General features: G+C 47.7%; 1 protein-coding gene and 1 long non-coding RNA gene across 2 annotated transcripts in view; one reads left to right on the top strand and one right to left on the bottom strand.

The window, feature by feature from the left end:
• Positions 1–17,761, bottom strand: part of LOC307205126 — a 449,333-nt gene that overhangs the window by 65,351 nt on the left and 366,221 nt on the right. The gene's annotated exons all lie outside the window — the stretch shown is intronic.
• LOC307204694 (transmembrane protein 132C-like) overlaps positions 12,407–17,761 on the top strand; it is a 254,340-nt gene continuing 248,985 nt past the window's right edge. Inside the window, exon 1 of the mRNA XM_079956509.1 lies at positions 12,407–13,193. Within this exon, the coding sequence (XP_079812635.1) occupies positions 13,130–13,193 (64 nt within the window). The 5' untranslated portion in view covers positions 12,407–13,129. The remainder of the gene's footprint in view (positions 13,194–17,761) is intronic.

The raw sequence follows: 17,761 nt of genomic DNA, 5'->3' as shown, positions 1-17,761 counted from the left end.
GGGAGAATGTATGTGTAAAGTCCAAATCAAAGATGTTCTTGCTTTGCTTCATTCATAATGTGATGGGGGGTTTTTTGTTTTGTTTTTGTTTTGGCCAAAGTTCATTTGCTTTGTGTTTCAATGTGACTCTCCAGTGGAGCAAAGGGTTTTCGGGAACAGTGCTGAGAGATGTTTATCTTAACACCTCATTAGCTATTGTCAGAGGAGCTGCTGCTTCTGCTGCTGCTGCTGCAAATGGAACAGTGATACAAATAATAGTCATGTTCATGCTGCGCTGCTTTAAGCCAGGCCAGTCCTACAGAGTGTTACAGGCTAGGCTGAGCCTGTGGAAAAGCTGACACTCAGGGCTGATGCACCTCTCTCTTTGCCCTGCCACTGTCCACTGGGGAAACCTGCAATTTAGCACTGAATTGGAAGAAACAGCAGTTGGGTATTCTGAGGATAGCTGTTTGTACTGATTTAGCACTGAAGAGTGGGCTTTCCAGGGAAAGAAGTGGGGCAACGGCAAAACTGCTTGGATCTGTGCTTAGAAAGCATGGGAAAAGCAGAGAACCACTCTAACCCAAGCTTTCTAGGCATTGGACAAGTAGACATGTCAATGAGCCCCCTGTGGCTTAGAGAAGGCACTTTCCAGCTTAAAAGGTCCAGGTATTCACACACAGAGATGCGGGTGGCACTCTGGGTTAAACCACAGAGCCTCGGATTTGCCGATCAGAAGGTCGGCGGTTCGAATCCCTGTGACGGGGTGAGCTCCTGTTGCTCGGTCCCTGCTCCTGCCAACCTAGCAGTTCGAAAGCACGTCAAAGTGCAAGTAGATAAATAGATACCGCTCTGGCGGGAAGGTAAACGGCATTTCCGTGTGCTGCTCTGGTTCGCCAGAAGTGGCTTAGTCATGCTGGCCACATGACCTGGAAGCTGTACGCCAGCTCCCTCGGCCAATAAAGCGAGATGAGCGCCACAACCCCAGAGTCGGTTATGACTGGACCTTATTCACACACTCATACACACACCCCGCCACAAGTCCTGGTAACTGGGAAACATCCCTGCCTGTAATTGCAGAGACCTCCCACCAGTCAGTGTATACAAGGAGTGAGCAGCTTGTGGATCGAGTCTGGGTAGGGAGAGGTGTGTGCTTGTGCAGAAACTAGCCCACCATGAAAGGTCAGATTTACATGTGCTGCTCTGCTCACCTTTGTCACCAACCCCACCCACTGGTCATGGACTGGCTGGACATGGAGGAATGAATGGTAGGAGACACCATCTGGGGAACCACCAAGGGAAGAAGGCTCAGAGCCCAGGGATTGGTGGTGGGACAACGATGAGTGGTCAGTGGGAGAAGGTTGGAAGGACGGGTGTCAGAAGCTGAAGAGGTAACAGGGCTTAGTGAGCAGGGAGAGGCTGTGTTAGAGAGAAGTCCAGAATCAAATTCAGAAGTAGGAGAGGAGGCCAAGAGTCAGAGGTGAGTCAGCCTGGTGAAGAAGCCAGGGTGCCTCTCCCTCCTGCTGCGACAAGCTCCCCTATCCACTGGTCTTCTAGAACCAGAAGGGGTATGAAGAGGGAAGAGCAGAGACAGGCACGCCAGCAGAATCTCAGATTGCTTGGGAATAACCCAGAGGAGGAGGAGGCTTAGGCAGCTGTGGGAAGGTGGGGACCTTCATTCCCCACAACTGCCTCATATGGGCAAGATCTACTGGGAAGAGTTGCTCAGTAGACCTAGCACTACTGAGCGGCCTTGTTTTCTCTGATAAAGAGTTAACTGAACTTGCTCCATGTGATTTACTGATGACCTGTTCCTGGCACCCGCTCCTGAGACCACCACTGGCATGTGGCTCTTGGAAGGTTTCTCAGGAGGGATTGCTGCCCTTGGGCTACACCTCTGTTGGAGACAACTCTGAGCCAGATGAAATGATGCTGAGACTTCCCATGGTCCTCCCTTGCTGTGCCCTGACAACTAAACACAACAATGCAGCACAGACAGATGTGGCGTGGTCAGGCCAGCTCACAAAAACCAACCAGGAGACTCTTCAGTGCTTTTCTCGAGTAGCAGCAAACACTCAGGAAAGCAGCACAGATTAGTGGTAGAGCACCCACTTAGCAAACAGAAGGTTCCAGGTTCAGTGCCGCAATATCTCAAGGCAGGGCTGGGAGTCTTCTGTCTGAAATCCAAGAGAACTGCTACCAGTCAGTAGAGACCAAGGCTGGCGAACCTGCAGCTTTCAATATGGTGTTGGACTTCAACTCCCACCACCCCTGATCATTTGCCATGCTGGCAGGGGCTGATGGGAGCTGGAGTCCCACACCATCTGCAGAGCTATGGCTTCTCTACATTGGAGCTTGCTGGAATAATAAAGAAACTCAAGGTCTATGTTTCCTGGCAAAGAAAGCCATTCTGAGTACAAGCAGGCAGGTGGCCATTGTGGAGTCTACTGGCTAACAAAAGGCAGGTCCAGCTGTTATGCTGAAGAAGAAACAGGAAGGAAGTAAAGCAAGAAGGAATCAATGAGGGGCGAATGTGTTGCCTTTCTGTCTGTCTATCACCTCACACTAGTTCAGGTAACTTATGGAAAGTGTTGCTGCTTTATTCCCAATGCTCTATTTACCCTGTCAGGGGAAAAGGTGGGGTATAAATATATTATCATAACAAATAATAATAATAATAATAATAATAATAATAATAATAATAATGGTGTAGCCAATACTGAACTAGATGACACACTGGTCTGATTCATTTATAAGGCAGCTTGCTGTTTTCTCACTTAGTTGGTAAGCTTGCCTTGGTATGGACTCACATGATTGAATGCTCATTCACAGAATGAATGAATGAACGAACGAACAAGTCCCTGCATGCAGAAAGCTAGCTTATTAAGGCCTGGTGACAGGGCAATTCACAATAGGATAAAGTCAGGAAAAGAAGCTTTAATATACATTATGAATGTAGATTATGGGCTCCATGATCACTGCAGATGGTGACAGCAGTCACGAAATTAAAAGACGCCTGCTCCTTGGGAGAAAGGCGATGGCAAACCCAGACAGCATCTTAAAAAGCAGAGACATCACCTTGCCAACAAAGGTCCATATAGTTAAAGCTATGGTTTTCCCAGTAGTGATGTATGGAAGTGAGAGCTGGACCATCAAGAAGGCTGATCGCCGAAGAATTGATGCTTTTGAATTATGGTGCTGGAGGAGACTCTTGAGAGTCCCAGGGATTGCAAGAAGATCAAACCTATCCATTCTGAAGGAAATCAGCCCTGAGTGCTCACTGGAAGGACAGATTGTGAAGCTGAGGCTCCAATACTTTGGCCACCTCATGAGAAGAGAAGACTCCCTGGAAAAGACCCTGATGTTGGGAAAGATGGAGGGCACAAGGAGAAGGGGAGAGGAGGGCACAAGGAGAAGGAGAGGACGAGATGGTTGGACAGTGTTCTTGAAGCTACAAACATGAGTCTGACCAAACTGCAGGAGGCAGTGGAAGACAGGAGTGCCTGGCGTGCTCTGGTCCATGGGGTCACATAGAGTCGGACATGACTGAACGACTAAACAACAACAACATTATGAAAAGGTAGGGACAGACAGTCTTAGCATCAGCACAGAGCACCCTCGGGCAGCAGCATTGGGTGTCATCTAATAAGTATCGACTATATGTCATCCACCCCCAACCCTTTCCTCTCTTTCAGTCATACTTGGTTATATTTAAGTATTTTGTGAAACTGTAGCAAGGTATGTTAAGTATTATTGTAATTTGAAATGGAATTTAAAGAGGGAAGCGCCTCTTCTAAGATCCCATTGGCGGTTTTATATTCAGATGGTTAACATGTTCATAAATAATATTTTGCCCTATTATTTGGGAGGGGTGCCTTTTTATTGAATTCAAAGAAGGCTAACTGATAGATCTTACTCCTCAATTAAATGTGGTAGCCCTACTTTAAAAAGTGCTGTGGATGGAAGGCATTCATGGGTTATTTTTTTACAAAATGCAGGAAGTTTGAAATGCAATTGTAAAACCACCTTCTGTGAAACCAATGAAAAAGGGAACCCTGATAAAAATGCATTTTGAAATGCATTCACATCTTTTAACACATGCACATTCTCCACAGGAGAGAGGCTCAGAAGCGTTTTAAGTGGCACATGTAGAATCTATCTAGAAATCCTACATCAAATCTAATGCAGATGGCAAGCGGTTTCTGGTCCAGTCAATTTCATGCATGTTGCATGTTATCTCAAGGGCTCCCCATTTATGCATGCATGCACTCTTCTCTTTCAGAGACAGGGTGAAAAAGTCACACGGTTAAAGAAAACAGGACAAGACCCCACACAGAGCCTAGGAACAACCAACTCCAGCATTATGAATCAACAAATCAGAGCACTTTCAGGATTGCAAGACTCAAACTGTTACTCCAGAAGTATGGGTATCAAACTTTGCAAAGAGGATTTATACATCACAAAGTGATAGGTCCTGGTTTTTTTTTTTTGGGGGGGGGGGAGTTCAGAATGTCTGATTACACATCTCTCCCATGTGATATTTATGGCAGTGGTTTAGGAGTCACAGAGCTATAGACTGCAAAGGTGAAGATTCCTCTGTGTGTGTTTGTGCGTGCGTGTGCATGTGTGTGTGTGTGTGTGTGCTGGTGGGGAGGGAGGCAATTAACCTTGTGCGTTGTTTTGAACTCATGAGCCAAATATTGTGGAGAGTGGGGAAGGAACAAAATGAGAAATACCATCCAAGCCCTGAGCAATATGCAGTATGTGTTTTGTTTAAAGGTGAGTGCACAGATGAGGCAGAATGGCTGGCGCAGCAGTAACATAAACTGCAATCCAAGCCCATTCCAAGCCGCCCAGTTGGGCACTTACCTGTGGGCGTGGTGCGCCAGCCAGGTGAGTGGGTGACGCAGAAATCGTGTCCCGCCCACAACACCTCCCCTCTTGGAGGGAGGAGAGGCTTTACAGTGGTACCTTGGTTCTCAAACACCTTGGTACTCAAACAACTTGGAACCCAAACACTGCAAACCCGGAAGTAAGTGTTCTGGTTTGCAAACTCGTTTTGGAAACCAAAAATGCTCCATTTTGAGTGTTGGGCTTCCATTTTGAGTGTTACGCTAACGATTTGAGTGTCACACTTCCGTTTTGAGGGTTACGCTGAAGTCTGTCTGTTTTTGCTATTTATTTTGCGTTTTTGTTTTTGCAAAGCTTTTTTGTTTTGTTTTTGTGACTGTGTGGAACCCAGTTCAGCTACTGATTGATTGATTGATTGATTGTGTGACTGCAGTGCATTGTTTATTGCTTTCATTTTATGGATCAGTGGTCTTGTTAGATAGCAACATTCATGTTAAATTGCTGTTTTAGGGGTTGTTTTTAAAAGTATGGAACAGATTAATCCATTTTGCATTACTTTCTATGGGAAAGCATGCCTTGGTTTTGGAACGCTTTGGTTTTGGAACGGACTTCCGGAATGGATTAAGTCTGAGAACCAGACTGTTCTGGGAATCACAGCTTGGGAGACTGCTATTGTGCTCACATGCCATCTGTCAGGGATTCTTCAGCTGTGATTCCTGCACTGCAGAGAGTTGGACCTTTTGCGTCCCATCCAACTCTACAATTCAATGCGTCTGTGATCCTATACCACTCAGGGGCTTTGCACTGGCATTTTGGCCAGCCACTATGGGAACAGGATGGTGGGCTAAAAGGGTCTTTGGCCTGATCCAGCAAGCTTCCAGTCCCTGCCAGTCCCACAAGCAATTGATGGTTCATGGGGAAGGCATTTATGAATGAATCCAAGAAACTGAGATCCAAACTAAGACATCTCCATCTTCAAATCTCACTTTCAGCCTTAGCTTGCTTTAGCAACTGCAAGTCATTGGCTGCAATTCTGCTGCCACCCTGTAAGGTAAAGGTAAAGGTACCCCTGCCTGTACAGGCCAGTCTTGACAGACTCTGGGGTTGTGCGCCCATCTCACTTAAGAGGCCAGGGGCCAGCGCTGTCCGGAGACACTTCCGGGTCACGTGGCCAGCGTGACATCGCTGCTCTGGCCAGAGCCACACACGGAAACACTGTTTACCTTCCCGCTGGTAAGCGGTCCCTATTTATCTACTTGCACCCGGAGGTGCTTTCGAACTGCTAGGTTGGCAGGCGCTGGGACCGAGCAGCGGGAGCGCACCCCGCCGCAGGGATTCGAACCGCCGACCTTTCAATCGGCAAGCCCTGGGCGCTGAGGCTTTAACCCACAGCGCCACCTGCGTCCCCTGGTGCCACCCTGTAATGCGGGGATAATGACCCACCCACCTTACAAATGGATTTGAAATTCCTTTTTTCTATGCATGCAATTGCTTTAACTGCTTTTCTATATGCAGTTCCTTTATATAGCGGTATGTCTTTATTGTATTGTGAAATCGCTTCAGGGTGGTTTATAGGAAGCAATCAATCAATCAATCAATTAATAAGGGGGGGCCTTACATTGTCAATGGCAGTGCTTTTTCTTAAAAAAATGTTTAGGGATACTCTCATTTTCCTACTCAGATTGAAATACTACTGCCCCTCTATGAGGCCAAATTTAGATTCACAAAATGTTGAGGGGTGTGCATCCCTCTGCATCCCCCCAGAAAAAAGCACTGGTCAATGGTATCATCAGAGCATGATTTTGGGAGCTGAGATCCGGGGTCCTGCTGAGCAGAACATAGGCCACAAAGCGCATCATTTCCAATCAGTGCATGTCCCATAGCTTCCTGCTGAAGTCCTGTGGCTTTTTGTCCCGCAAATGTTCCATGTGTGTCCCACTCTTTTTTTTTAAGAAATAGTTTTTATTAAGTTTTACAATTTTATATTCAACACAATCATCATTATCACAAAAGAAAAATGTATAAATCCCAATCTCCCCCCAACCTCCCCTCCCGTGACTCCCCTCAACCTCCTTTTTTGGTTCTTTAAATATTTGCTTCTCCTGTTTGTCTTATTCTACCTTAAATTTATAATATTTTCATTCAGTTTTATTTACAGGTAGGTAGCCGTGTTGGTCTGCTGTAGTCGAAACAAAATAAAAAAAATCCTTCCAGTAGTACCTTAGAGACCAACTAAGTTTGTTATTGGTATGGGCTTTTGTGTGCATGCACACTTCTTCAGATACCAAGTGTGCATGCACACAAATGCTCATACCAAGAACAAACTTAGTTGGTCTCTAAGGTGCTACTGGAAGGGATTTTTTAAAATTTTGATTCAATTTTATTATATTCTTATCGTTTTTATATCACATTTTTTTCAAATTACCTCTTACACTTTATTATTTTCCCAATTGTTGCATCTTAACTTTTATACTTGTTTTCTTAATTGTAAGTGTTTACTCAAACCCTGCTAGTGAGTCCACTTCTTTGCAATATTTCTGTAAGTACAGTGGATGCCCGGGTTGCGAACGTGATCCGTGCAGGAGGCACGTTCGCAACCCACAGTGTTCGCAACCCGCAGCACCGCGTCTGTGCACGCGCAGGTTGCGGTTCAGTGCTTCTGCGCATGTGCAAAGAGCGATTTAGTGTTTCTGTGCATGTGTGAGTGCCGAAACCCAAAAGTAACCCATTCCGGTACTTCCGGGTTTTCAGCGCGTCCATAACTTGAAAACGCACAAGCTGAAGCGTCTGTAACCCGAGGTATGACTGTACATCGTAAACAGTTCCAAATCTTTTTAAAAGTCTCTATTGTCCTTATGGGGACATGGGTGGTGCTCTGGGTTAAACCACAGAGCCTAGGACTTGCTGATCAGAAGGTTGATGGTTCGAATCCCCGCAACGGGGTGAGCTCCCGTTGCTCGGTCCCTGCTCCTGCCCACCTAGCAGTTCGAAAGCACGTCAAAGTGAAAGTAGATAAATAGGTACCGCTCCGGCGGGAAGGTAAACAGCGTTTCCGTGCACTGCGGGTGGCACTGTGGGTTAAACTACAGAGCCTAGGATTTGCCGATCAGCAGGTCGGCAGTTCGAGTCCCTGTGACGGGGTGAGCTCCCGTTGCTCGGTCCCTGCCCCTGCCAACCTAGCAGTTCGAATGCATGTCAAAGTGCAAGAAGGTAAATGGCACTTCCGTGTGCTGCTCTGGTTCACCAGAAGCGGCTTAGTCATGCTGGCCACATGACCCAGAAGCTGTACACCGGCTCCCTCGGCCAATAAAGCGAGATGAGCACCGCAAACCCAGAGTCGGCCACGACTGGACCTAACAGTCAGGGGTCCCTTTACCTTTAGCTATTGTCCTTATCTCTAATTTTCCCAGTTAATTTCGCCATCTCAGCATATTCCATCAATTTCGCTTGCCAATCTTCTTTCGTTGGTGTCTTGTCATATTTCCTTTTTGGGGCTAGTAGTATCCTAGCCATGTGTGTTCCCCTCTTGTTGCGCCCCTCCAGACAACAATGATGTGGTAGCATTGCGAAAGCTCCACAGAACAGCTAATAAAAGCGGATTGATGTACAAATCCACCATTAATGCACTATTATTGCATCAGTGACATGCTGCAGAAGCCACTGACCTCTCCCCACCAAGAAAAACAACAACCATCGCCTTGGAGCGTCTCTAAATGTAGAATGCCATCCAAAGCAGGAAGGCATAAGATGAGCCATGCTGAATTGCATTTGTCTGAAATGATGGGATGAAAAATATGTCAAATAAATATCTAACTACTTCCCTGTGTTTTTTTGGATGGTACTTGCTAGCCTATTTTTATTTTATGTCATAAATGGAAAATGACCAGTGAGTCTGTGACTCTCTGTGTGTGTTAACAGAGGAGCAAGATGAAATGTGTTCAAGTTTCTGCCTGCAGCTACATCGCCTCAAGTCAGATAGCAAACTCAGGAAAGCAAGAGCTACAGACTTCTTTATATCTCTCCTTTTGCACTTAATAACATGACACAGACCTCGACTCCAAAAACCGCTGAGTGACAAATATATCTAGAAATAAATTTCGTTCTTTTTTACCCTGAATGTTGTACCCAGCCTAACAGGTTCCTCAAAGCAGTTTCCAAAGTATGTAATGGAAGTGAGAGTACAAAGTAGGCCATGGAACTCACCCCACCCCCATTATTCAGCCCAGGGGCCACATTCCTTTCTAGACAACCTTTCAGGGGCCCTGGGCTAGCAGTGGGCAGAGAGCCAGGCAAATGTGAGAGAAGCAACAAATGTCAATTTTTACCTTTGTGCAGTAGACTAGTTTCTACACACTGACACACCTTTCTCTCATCTCTCCCCAGGTAAGGAAGAGGCGCTGTCAGAGTTCAAGGTCACATTTCCAACCAGACAAGAACACTGGGTGTGGGGGGGGAGCAGGGCCAGGGAGGGGTGCAATCTGGAGAGAGTTCTGGGGGCCAGATAAAGCAGCCTGGAGGGCCACATTCAGTGCCCTGGCTTCAAGTCCACCACTCCTGTTCTGAAGTCTCCTAAAACATGGCTTAGTGGGCACCAAGACTGTCCATGTCCCTTTATCTGATTTGGGGCCTGGTTTGGTCTTTCAAACACATGTTAAATGCAAGCTCTGACCCAGGATGAGCCTGACCAGGATCTGGCCCTGAACTGAATCAGGGGTCTGGCTCAGCTTTTAAGTAGATTTTAATCCTCTGAGTAAACCCAGGGGATGGATCTGGCCCAATCGCCTTCTAAATCCAGCCCACGGACGGTCCAGGAATCATTGTGTTTTTACATGAGTAGAATGTGCCCTTTTGTTTAAAATGCATCTCTGGGTTATTTGTGCGGCATAGGAATTCATTCACCCCCCCTCCAAAAATATCATCTGGCCCCGCACAAGGTCTGAGGGACAGTGGAGTGGCCCCCTGCTGAAAAAGTTTGCTGACCCCTGGTCTACTGCACACATCTCTTTCTCCTAATCCCTCGCCACTCAACTGCCCCCCTTCCCCACCTTGACAGCTCTGGATCTTTCCAGGAGGACACAAACTGACCTCAACTTACTCTGGGTAAATCCTGGGTTGACCTGAATCAGTCTGGGATTCTGAATTTGGCTGGAGCAAGTGCATACCATAATGGGGACCACACCACTAGTAAATACACACCACCACCTATTGTAGGTAAAAGGTAAAGGTAAAGGTACCCCTGCCCGTATGGGCCAGTCTTGACAGACTCTGGGGTTGTGCGCCCATCTCACTTAAGAGGCCAGGGGCCAGCGCTGTCCGGAGACACTTCCGGGTCACGTGGCCAGCGTGACATCGCTGCTCTGGCCAGAGCCAGAGCCGCACACGGAAACGCCGTTTACCTTCCCGCTGGTAAGCGGTCCCTATTTATCTACTTGCACCTGGAGGTGCTTTCGAACTGCTAGGTTGGCAGGCGCTGGGACCGAGCAGCGGGAGCGCACCCCGCTGCAGGGATTCGAACCGCCGACCTTTCGATCGGCAAGTCCTAGGCGCTGAGGCTTTAACCCACAGCGCCACCTGCGTACCACCTATTGTAGCAGCTACTAAAGAAGTCTTCTTTCCAGATTAATTCTGCCCTTTTGTGGGACATGCAAAACATTCTGTCTAACAGCAGGGCTGGCCCTGCATCAGGGCCATTCCCTCCTACTGACCCACGTGTCACGGAACCACAGAATCGTAGAGCTGGGAGGGACCACAAAGGGCCATCTACTCCAACCCCCTGCAGTGCAGGAATCTTTTGCCCACCATGGGGCTCAAACCCACAACCCTGAGATTAAGAGTCTCGTGCTCTACCCACTGAGCTAGCCCACCTTTATCTACCCTGTGGGATAGATAGAATACGGATGAGAAATGGAATGTCTCTCATGCCTCGGTTGGTTGGCAGGAATGGGGAAGCTTCCCAGCCCGCGGGCTGCATTTCCTTGTAGGCCACTTTCTGAGGGCCAAATGCCAGAGATGACCAGGGCCAGAGGCAAAAGTGGTTGTTGCAACCAATGTACATTTTTTCCCTTTGAATGGTGGGCTGTCTTCTACACATGTACCTCTCTACACATGTACCTCCAGCAAAACAGACAAGGGGGTGTCGCCAGAGTTTCAAGGCACATTCTGACCATGCTAAAATGCTTGGGGTGCGAGTAAGAAGCAGGCCCTGTGCAGGAGGCCCACATAAACCAAAGCAAGTTTAAGGCTTATGGGTGGAATGGAAACCTCTATGTAACTTGTCTGGGAGGCGGGTAGCACTGTGGGTTAAACCACAGAGCCAAGGACTTGCCGATCAGAAGGTCAGCGGTTTGAATCCCCGCGATGTGGTGAGCTCCTGTTGCTTGGGTCCCTGCTCCTGCCAGCCTAGCAGTTCAAAAGCACGTCAAAGTGCAAGTAGATAAATAGGTACCGCTCCGGTGGGAAGGTAAACGGCGTTTCCATGTGCTCCTCTGGTTCGCCAGAAGCGGCTTAGTCATGCTGGCCACATGACCCGGAAGCTGTACACCGTGCCACACTTATCTCCAGAGAGCATTGCAAGTCAGTTTTAACCACAATTCACCAGACTTTCCAGTGATCTGAAGGGAACTTACTCTTAAGAAAGTGTAACCCACAGGCCATTATGTGATCCCAGGCACAGTTATTTGGGAAACCACAAGGACCTAAACTCTGGGCATCAGGTAAATTTGCAAGGGTGTGATCCTGTTCAACTTGAAACCAGGGTGTTATCAAACCAACATGTGAAAGCTCGAGCTGTAAACTTATTCACACTTACGCTATTAACTCAGCGGGACGTACTAGCCAAAGGCTGCAGGCTCCGGGTGTCAGGCTCTGACCTTTTTCATACTTCTCTTGGCACTAAACCCTCCTTGGACTCAGCTGGGGATTACTCCCGAGTAAGTATATGTAGGCTGCAAGCTTATTCACACCTACTCACATCCCCAGGTCGGTGAGACTTGCTTCCGAGTAAATACTCAGGATCGGGCCGCCAAGCAAATCATACTTACTCCAGAGTAACACCCCCCCCAAACTCAGCGGGACTTACTGCCACGTAAACGCGCGCAGGATCAGGCCGAAAGCCAGGTCACACTTCCTCTGGAGTAAAGCGCACAAGCTTCGATGGGATCGCTACCGATTAAGTACGCGGAGGCATGGGCAAAACAACCGAAGCCGCGCTTACTCTAGAGTAACTCCCCTCCAGTTCCAAAGGGACATCGGGGGTATGACGCGCGGAAGATCGGGCCGCAAGTCGAGCCGTTCTTACTTAATCGGGCGCAAAGGCAGCGAGCCCCGTTGGACTTGCCTGCGGGTAAGCACGCGCCCGAGCTGCCCACTCTCGAGTAAGCACCCCGGAACTCAATGGGATTACTCGCGAGTAATTGTGCCTCTGTTCCTGCTGCTTCTGGAATGTTAGAGGAAGCCATCCCGCCCCCCGCCCCCCTTCCAGCCTTGGAGTTTTCCACTCCAGACCCGCAAGGAGGGGAAAAAAATATAAAACCCACCCCAACCCTTGCTCCGATTGGAGGGAGCCCCCAAAGGTTACCGCCTCCTCCTCTCGCTCGCTTGCTCTTTCTCTGCGTGCGAGCGCGTCTGTGTGATGGAGATTTGTCTCTCGTAAAGTCTCTCCCAGGATTTGCGCTCGCCGGAGGCTTTTGCAGCGAAGCAGAGCGGCCAGCTGGACGGAGAGGAGCAATTGCCACCAGAGATTCCGGCGGGGAGAACCGAAAGCGGTGGGAAAGGTCGTTTCCAGACGCCCCTGGAGTTGCTTCCAAACAGAAGAGAGAGGGAGGAAGACGCCGCCGAGAAAGAGCGAAAGATTCCGCCCTCCCCGCGCCCACGACCGTCTCTTTCTTCTTCTGCCCAACTTTTGCGCAGCGCGGGGCTCGAACCTGCGGCTCCGCGGACGGGGAAAAGTTTGCAGAGCGATCCGAGGGTGCTCCGCGTCTTCCCCCAGCCTCCCCCAGCCCCCTCGATGCTCTTTTGGCCCGTGTCGCGCACCTGCACCTTATCCGGTAGAACAGAAGCGTGTCTGGATGCCTAGGTGTTGTGGAGATTTTGGGGGGCTGGGAGGGGGCTCCTCCTTCCACCCCCATTCAGGAAGAACCTAATCATGGCGAAGAGGTGATCAGCCAGGAACTTCCATCCGAGGAAATGCAAAGGTGGAAATATTTCAGAAGAGCAGCTTTTTGACTTCTAAGGAGAAGCTGCAGCAAATCCCCGCTATACAGCTCCCGGTTCCTCACCTCTTTCCCGGGAGTTCTTCAACATGGGTGCTCTGCCGATTGCCCCTGTGGCCTTCAGCTTGACTCTGGGCGCTCTGCTATGCCGAGGTGAGTGCGTCTGCTTCTGTGCCCTTTAAGTAACAGCTATAGGAAGTTTTTGACAGCTGGGCTGGGGGTTTCCCTTGCTAAGAGGACATGGAGATCTTGACTGCTTGTTCACGGTATGGAGGTTGAAAACGTGGTAAAGGCTACAGCAGTCTGCAACTGGCAAACTTACTAGCAAAATGCAATTGGGATAGGGATGGGCGAGAATGGAGAAGCTATCCCATGACCAAGGGAACCTTTGACCCTCCAGATGTTACTAAACTCCTACTCCTAGCAGTCTCGGGCAGCTTGATTGCGGATGCTGTTGTCCAACAACATCTGGAGGGCCACAGGTTCCCTGTTGTTTGACGATATTTGGAAGCCCATGGGAGCTTGTCGTGGAATTGGAAAGCCATAGTCTGTAATGCAGTTGCCAGATACCTACTAACCTTGTTCTGAAGCAACAATGTCCCATCGGCATTCATCTGTGGTGAGCGACCATCTGCTCAAGATAACCACTTGACTTTGCAAACTAGAAGAGACGTGGTCCTTTCCCCCTCTTCCCCCTTTTCTTCTCCAGGCCATCAGCATGTTACAAATGGCCAACCCTGGAAAGACTGAGCAGATGGGCTACTAACACATGTGCATCCTCCTCAGGGATCAGTGACTTTGGTAGACTTGCTGCTCAGGCGGCAGGTAGGCTGGACCGCAGAGCAGAAGGCTCCCAGCATTTGAAGCTGGAGCTGTGTCACATATTTAAAGGGAACCCCCCCTCCCCACCGATGATCACTTAGCAATCTTTGCTCCACTCCATCGCCATGCCAGCCCTAAGCACGGGGAAAGCCCATTAACCCAATATTACCCCTTCCATCCTGTTTGTTTTGAGTGCAACACTAAACCACCTGTCAGCCTGCTTTTGCTTGTCTGGGTTTCTGATGAAGTCCGAGGACAGGGGAAACCTCACCACATTGGCTCCACAATTTCCCCAGGCATCCCCCCCCAACCCGCATGTGTCATTGTATACAATGCCGTCTATTGTGGGGGCTCTTGAAAACTTGTGTTGCAGGTCTTTAGTTTTCCCCTTCTCCCCCTCCTTCCAAAATTGTGACGCATTCACAGGCTACCGGTTCCCTGAAAGCTGATTGTATCCAACTTTTATACGCTGCCTCCTTCCTTATAACTTACTGGCTTTTGTTCTGTGATGTGGGGACAACCTCACTTCTGCCTTGTTGCAGTGTGCTTTGACCTCTCTCTCTCTCTGTGTGTGTATGTACTTGGGGTTTGCATATAGCCTGGGTTTGGTATGCAAGATTCCTGGGACTAGAAGTCTGTGCCTTTCAGCTGGCTCTGAACTCTGACTCCCACGTTTGTTTTTGCCTCTTTCCCACTTGTTTATCCTTGCTCTTACAGGTTTGGGGTAAGGGTGATGAAATTAATTAAGGGGGGGGGAGGCGGTTTGTGTTGAGTTTGTGACACAATTAGCAGCACATAAATTTTACCTTTTCTGTTCGCTTCTTGTTCCTAAGTGGTTAGGCTCAGAGGAAGAGCTGTAGCTCAGTGGTAGAACATCTGCTTTGCCTGCAGAAGGTTGCAGGTTCCAGGCCCTGCATATCTAGATATGGCTGAGAGAGACCCCTGTCTAAATCTCTGGAGAGTTACTGCCAGTCAGTGTTGGTAGTACTGAGCCAAAGGTCTGACTCAGGAAAATTGCAGCTTCCTATTTTCCTTTGTTTTTATGCTCATTCCACACACACCAGTCTACACAAATTGGAGCAAGGCACAGAGACTGAGGTGAAACCTCTTTTTGAAAAGTGCTAGGAAATCACTGAAAGCCATTGGTGTTTTTCCTCTAGATTAAGGCTGCAATTCATATCCACATACCTGAGAATTGTTGTTGTTGTTGTTTAGTCGTTTAGTCGTGTCCGACTCTTCGTGACCCCATGGACCAGAGAACGCCAGGCACTCCTGTCCTCCACTGCCCCCCGCAGCTTGGTCAGACTCATGCTAGTAACCTCGAAAACACTATCCAACCATCTCACTGAACTTCTGTAGCAGGGATAGCCAACACGGTTCTCTCCAGATGTTTTTGGACTACAGCTCCCAGAAACCTCAGCCGGCATAGTTGATAGCCAGGGAAGATGAGATTTGTAGTCCACAGCGACTGGAGGGCACCACACAGACTATCCCTGTTGCGATTTTTTATAGACTGTGTATTTCTGGAAGTGACAGCTATCAATTCAAGGCTGTAACCAATAAGCATTCTTTGCCTTTCCTGAATCAAGTTTAAGAAACACTTCTGTCACTGGGAAGAATCTTTGGCATGTTTGAAAGCAAGGTGTCATCCTTGTTTAGGGAGAAAAACCAAACATTTGTTCCATGTAACCACGAAAGTTGGTGTGTGTGAACATTTTATTAAGGTGGGAATGTGCTATTGAACAACCATGCCCAGAAAAAAAATGTTGGATTGGGATATCCATCCAATCAAGGGAGAACTAAAATGTGCATTATTGTTTAACTGTGCAAAAGCTGTAAATGTGCCTAATTCCAGCTTCCTAGATTGTGTGGAAGAATATTAGAATTTTGTTTTTATATACTTAAGATAGAAGTAAGGTAGAAGACGTGTGTGTGTATATACACACATACCTCTTCTACCTTACTTCTAGCTTAAGTATATATATATATATATATATATATATATATATATATATATATATGTACACACGAATATCCACACCACACAATTTCATCAATACACAACACCTAAGCAAAACACTGGGATGCCTTTATATGTAAATAAATTTTTAGCCTTGTCTCAATTCCTTGATCTGAAATCCTGCAGCAGAGATCACCTCCTCATCTCCCTCCCAAGATGCTAGCAAGTTCAGCCCTCCCCCACAAAACCACCTTGTGATGTCTGAGCATCTGGCTTTCAGTTTGGGCTAGCCCTCGTGTCTTCTGCCCTGCTGTGACTTTTGAAGATTCAAGGTGTCACAGGGCAATATTGCCAGTGAGGATTGCCTCTGGTTCCATTTTTGGCTCTGTCGCTGATGCATTCCTCTTGACCCGTAAACAAATTTTATTCCTCATCTTATCCTGCCAGCATCGGCTGTGCTGTTGGGGGAGTGACATAAGAATCTTACTAATAAAAGACTCTTGGCTTTGAAAGCTGTCTGCTGCAGGCCTCTGGCAACCCTTTTTCTCCACCCCCTCTGACATGATAGTCCTGAGGTTTATGGGAGTCTCTGAGAAGCGAGAGACATGGGATGAATGAAATGAATTGGTGTGTTTGGGTTTTCCTTTTAGTTTCCCATGGAAGGGACTTGGCTGTTACGTGTTTATATAGCACCATTCTTCTGCATAGTACTTTACAAAATACAGGTCCCTGTCCTTAGGAGGTTAAAATCTCAAATTCAGTGCAGCAGAGATGGAAGCAATGGGAACCAAGGAAGAATATGCATTGTTTTTTCTTTTCATTTGTCAGTCCTGAACTTACCAGTTTTCTGGGCTCTGTTGAGAGGCCCCAGCTTTTAGTATTAGGCAAGAAGTGAGGAGGTATGCTTCTGGATTCTGGGAGATGTGATAGCCTTCTTCAAATATCCAAAAGACTGTCGCATGGAAGATGGAGCAAGCTTGTTTTCTCCTGCTCTGGGGAGGGGCGGGGTAGGACCCAAACCAATGGATTCAAGTTACATCAAAGGAGATTTCCACTAAATATGAGGAAGAACTTTCTGACAGTAAGAGATGTTCAACAGTGGAAGGGACTCGCTCAGAAGGTGTTGAAAGTTTTTAAGCGGAGGTTGGATCATCTGCCATGGATGCTTTAGCTTTAGCATTGCAGGGGGTTGGGCTAGATTACCCATTGGTACCCTTCCAACCCTACAATTCTATCCTTCTGTGATTCTAAGTGTAGCTCTCATGTACTGCTTGCAAGCTTCCTCTAAGCCAACCGTGAGAAGAGGATCCTGGGTTAGATGGGCCTTTGGCTTGATCTTATGAAGGAGAAAAACAAATCTATCTTATTTCCACACCATACATAATGGTATAGCCTTCTATCATGTCCCCCTCCTACTTTTTCTAAACTAAAAAGCCCCCAAATGTTGCAACCGTTCTTCACAGGGCAGCTGCCCCAGGCCTCCTCATTTGGGTGGCTCTTTCCTGCACCCCATGCAGCTCTACAGTATCCTCCTGAAGGCAGACTAGCCACAACTGGACATAGCATTCCAAGTGTGGTTGCACCATATAATAGCATAAAAGACATTATAATACTGGGTGTTTTATGTTCAGTCTCTTTCCTAATGGTTCCTAACATGGACTGTGTCTGTTTCATAGTCATTGCATACTTGGTTGATGTTTTCATTGAGCTCTCTGCTAGTCTTGATCAATTTTGTATGTCCCTTTCTGCACCTATGCACAGCATTACAATGTATTCATGGCATCATGGATGCTGGGTAGTAGATGCCCTCTCCAGCCAGTCCCATCCCCCCCCCCCAATTTTAACTGTCTATGCTGAAAATGTTTGGCATTAGGCTTTTCGATGCAAAGATATATTTGCATTGGGCATGTGAGAGATGCTTTCAAAACTATCTCTCCCT

The sequence above is a fragment of the Podarcis cretensis genome (genome assembly GCF_951804945.1).
Source record: "Podarcis cretensis genome assembly, chromosome: 16".
In the NCBI taxonomy this organism is placed as follows: Eukaryota; Metazoa; Chordata; class Lepidosauria; order Squamata; family Lacertidae; genus Podarcis; species Podarcis cretensis.
Note: the sequence above shows the minus strand (reverse complement) of the source record. Positions and strands in the feature narration are given on the sequence as shown.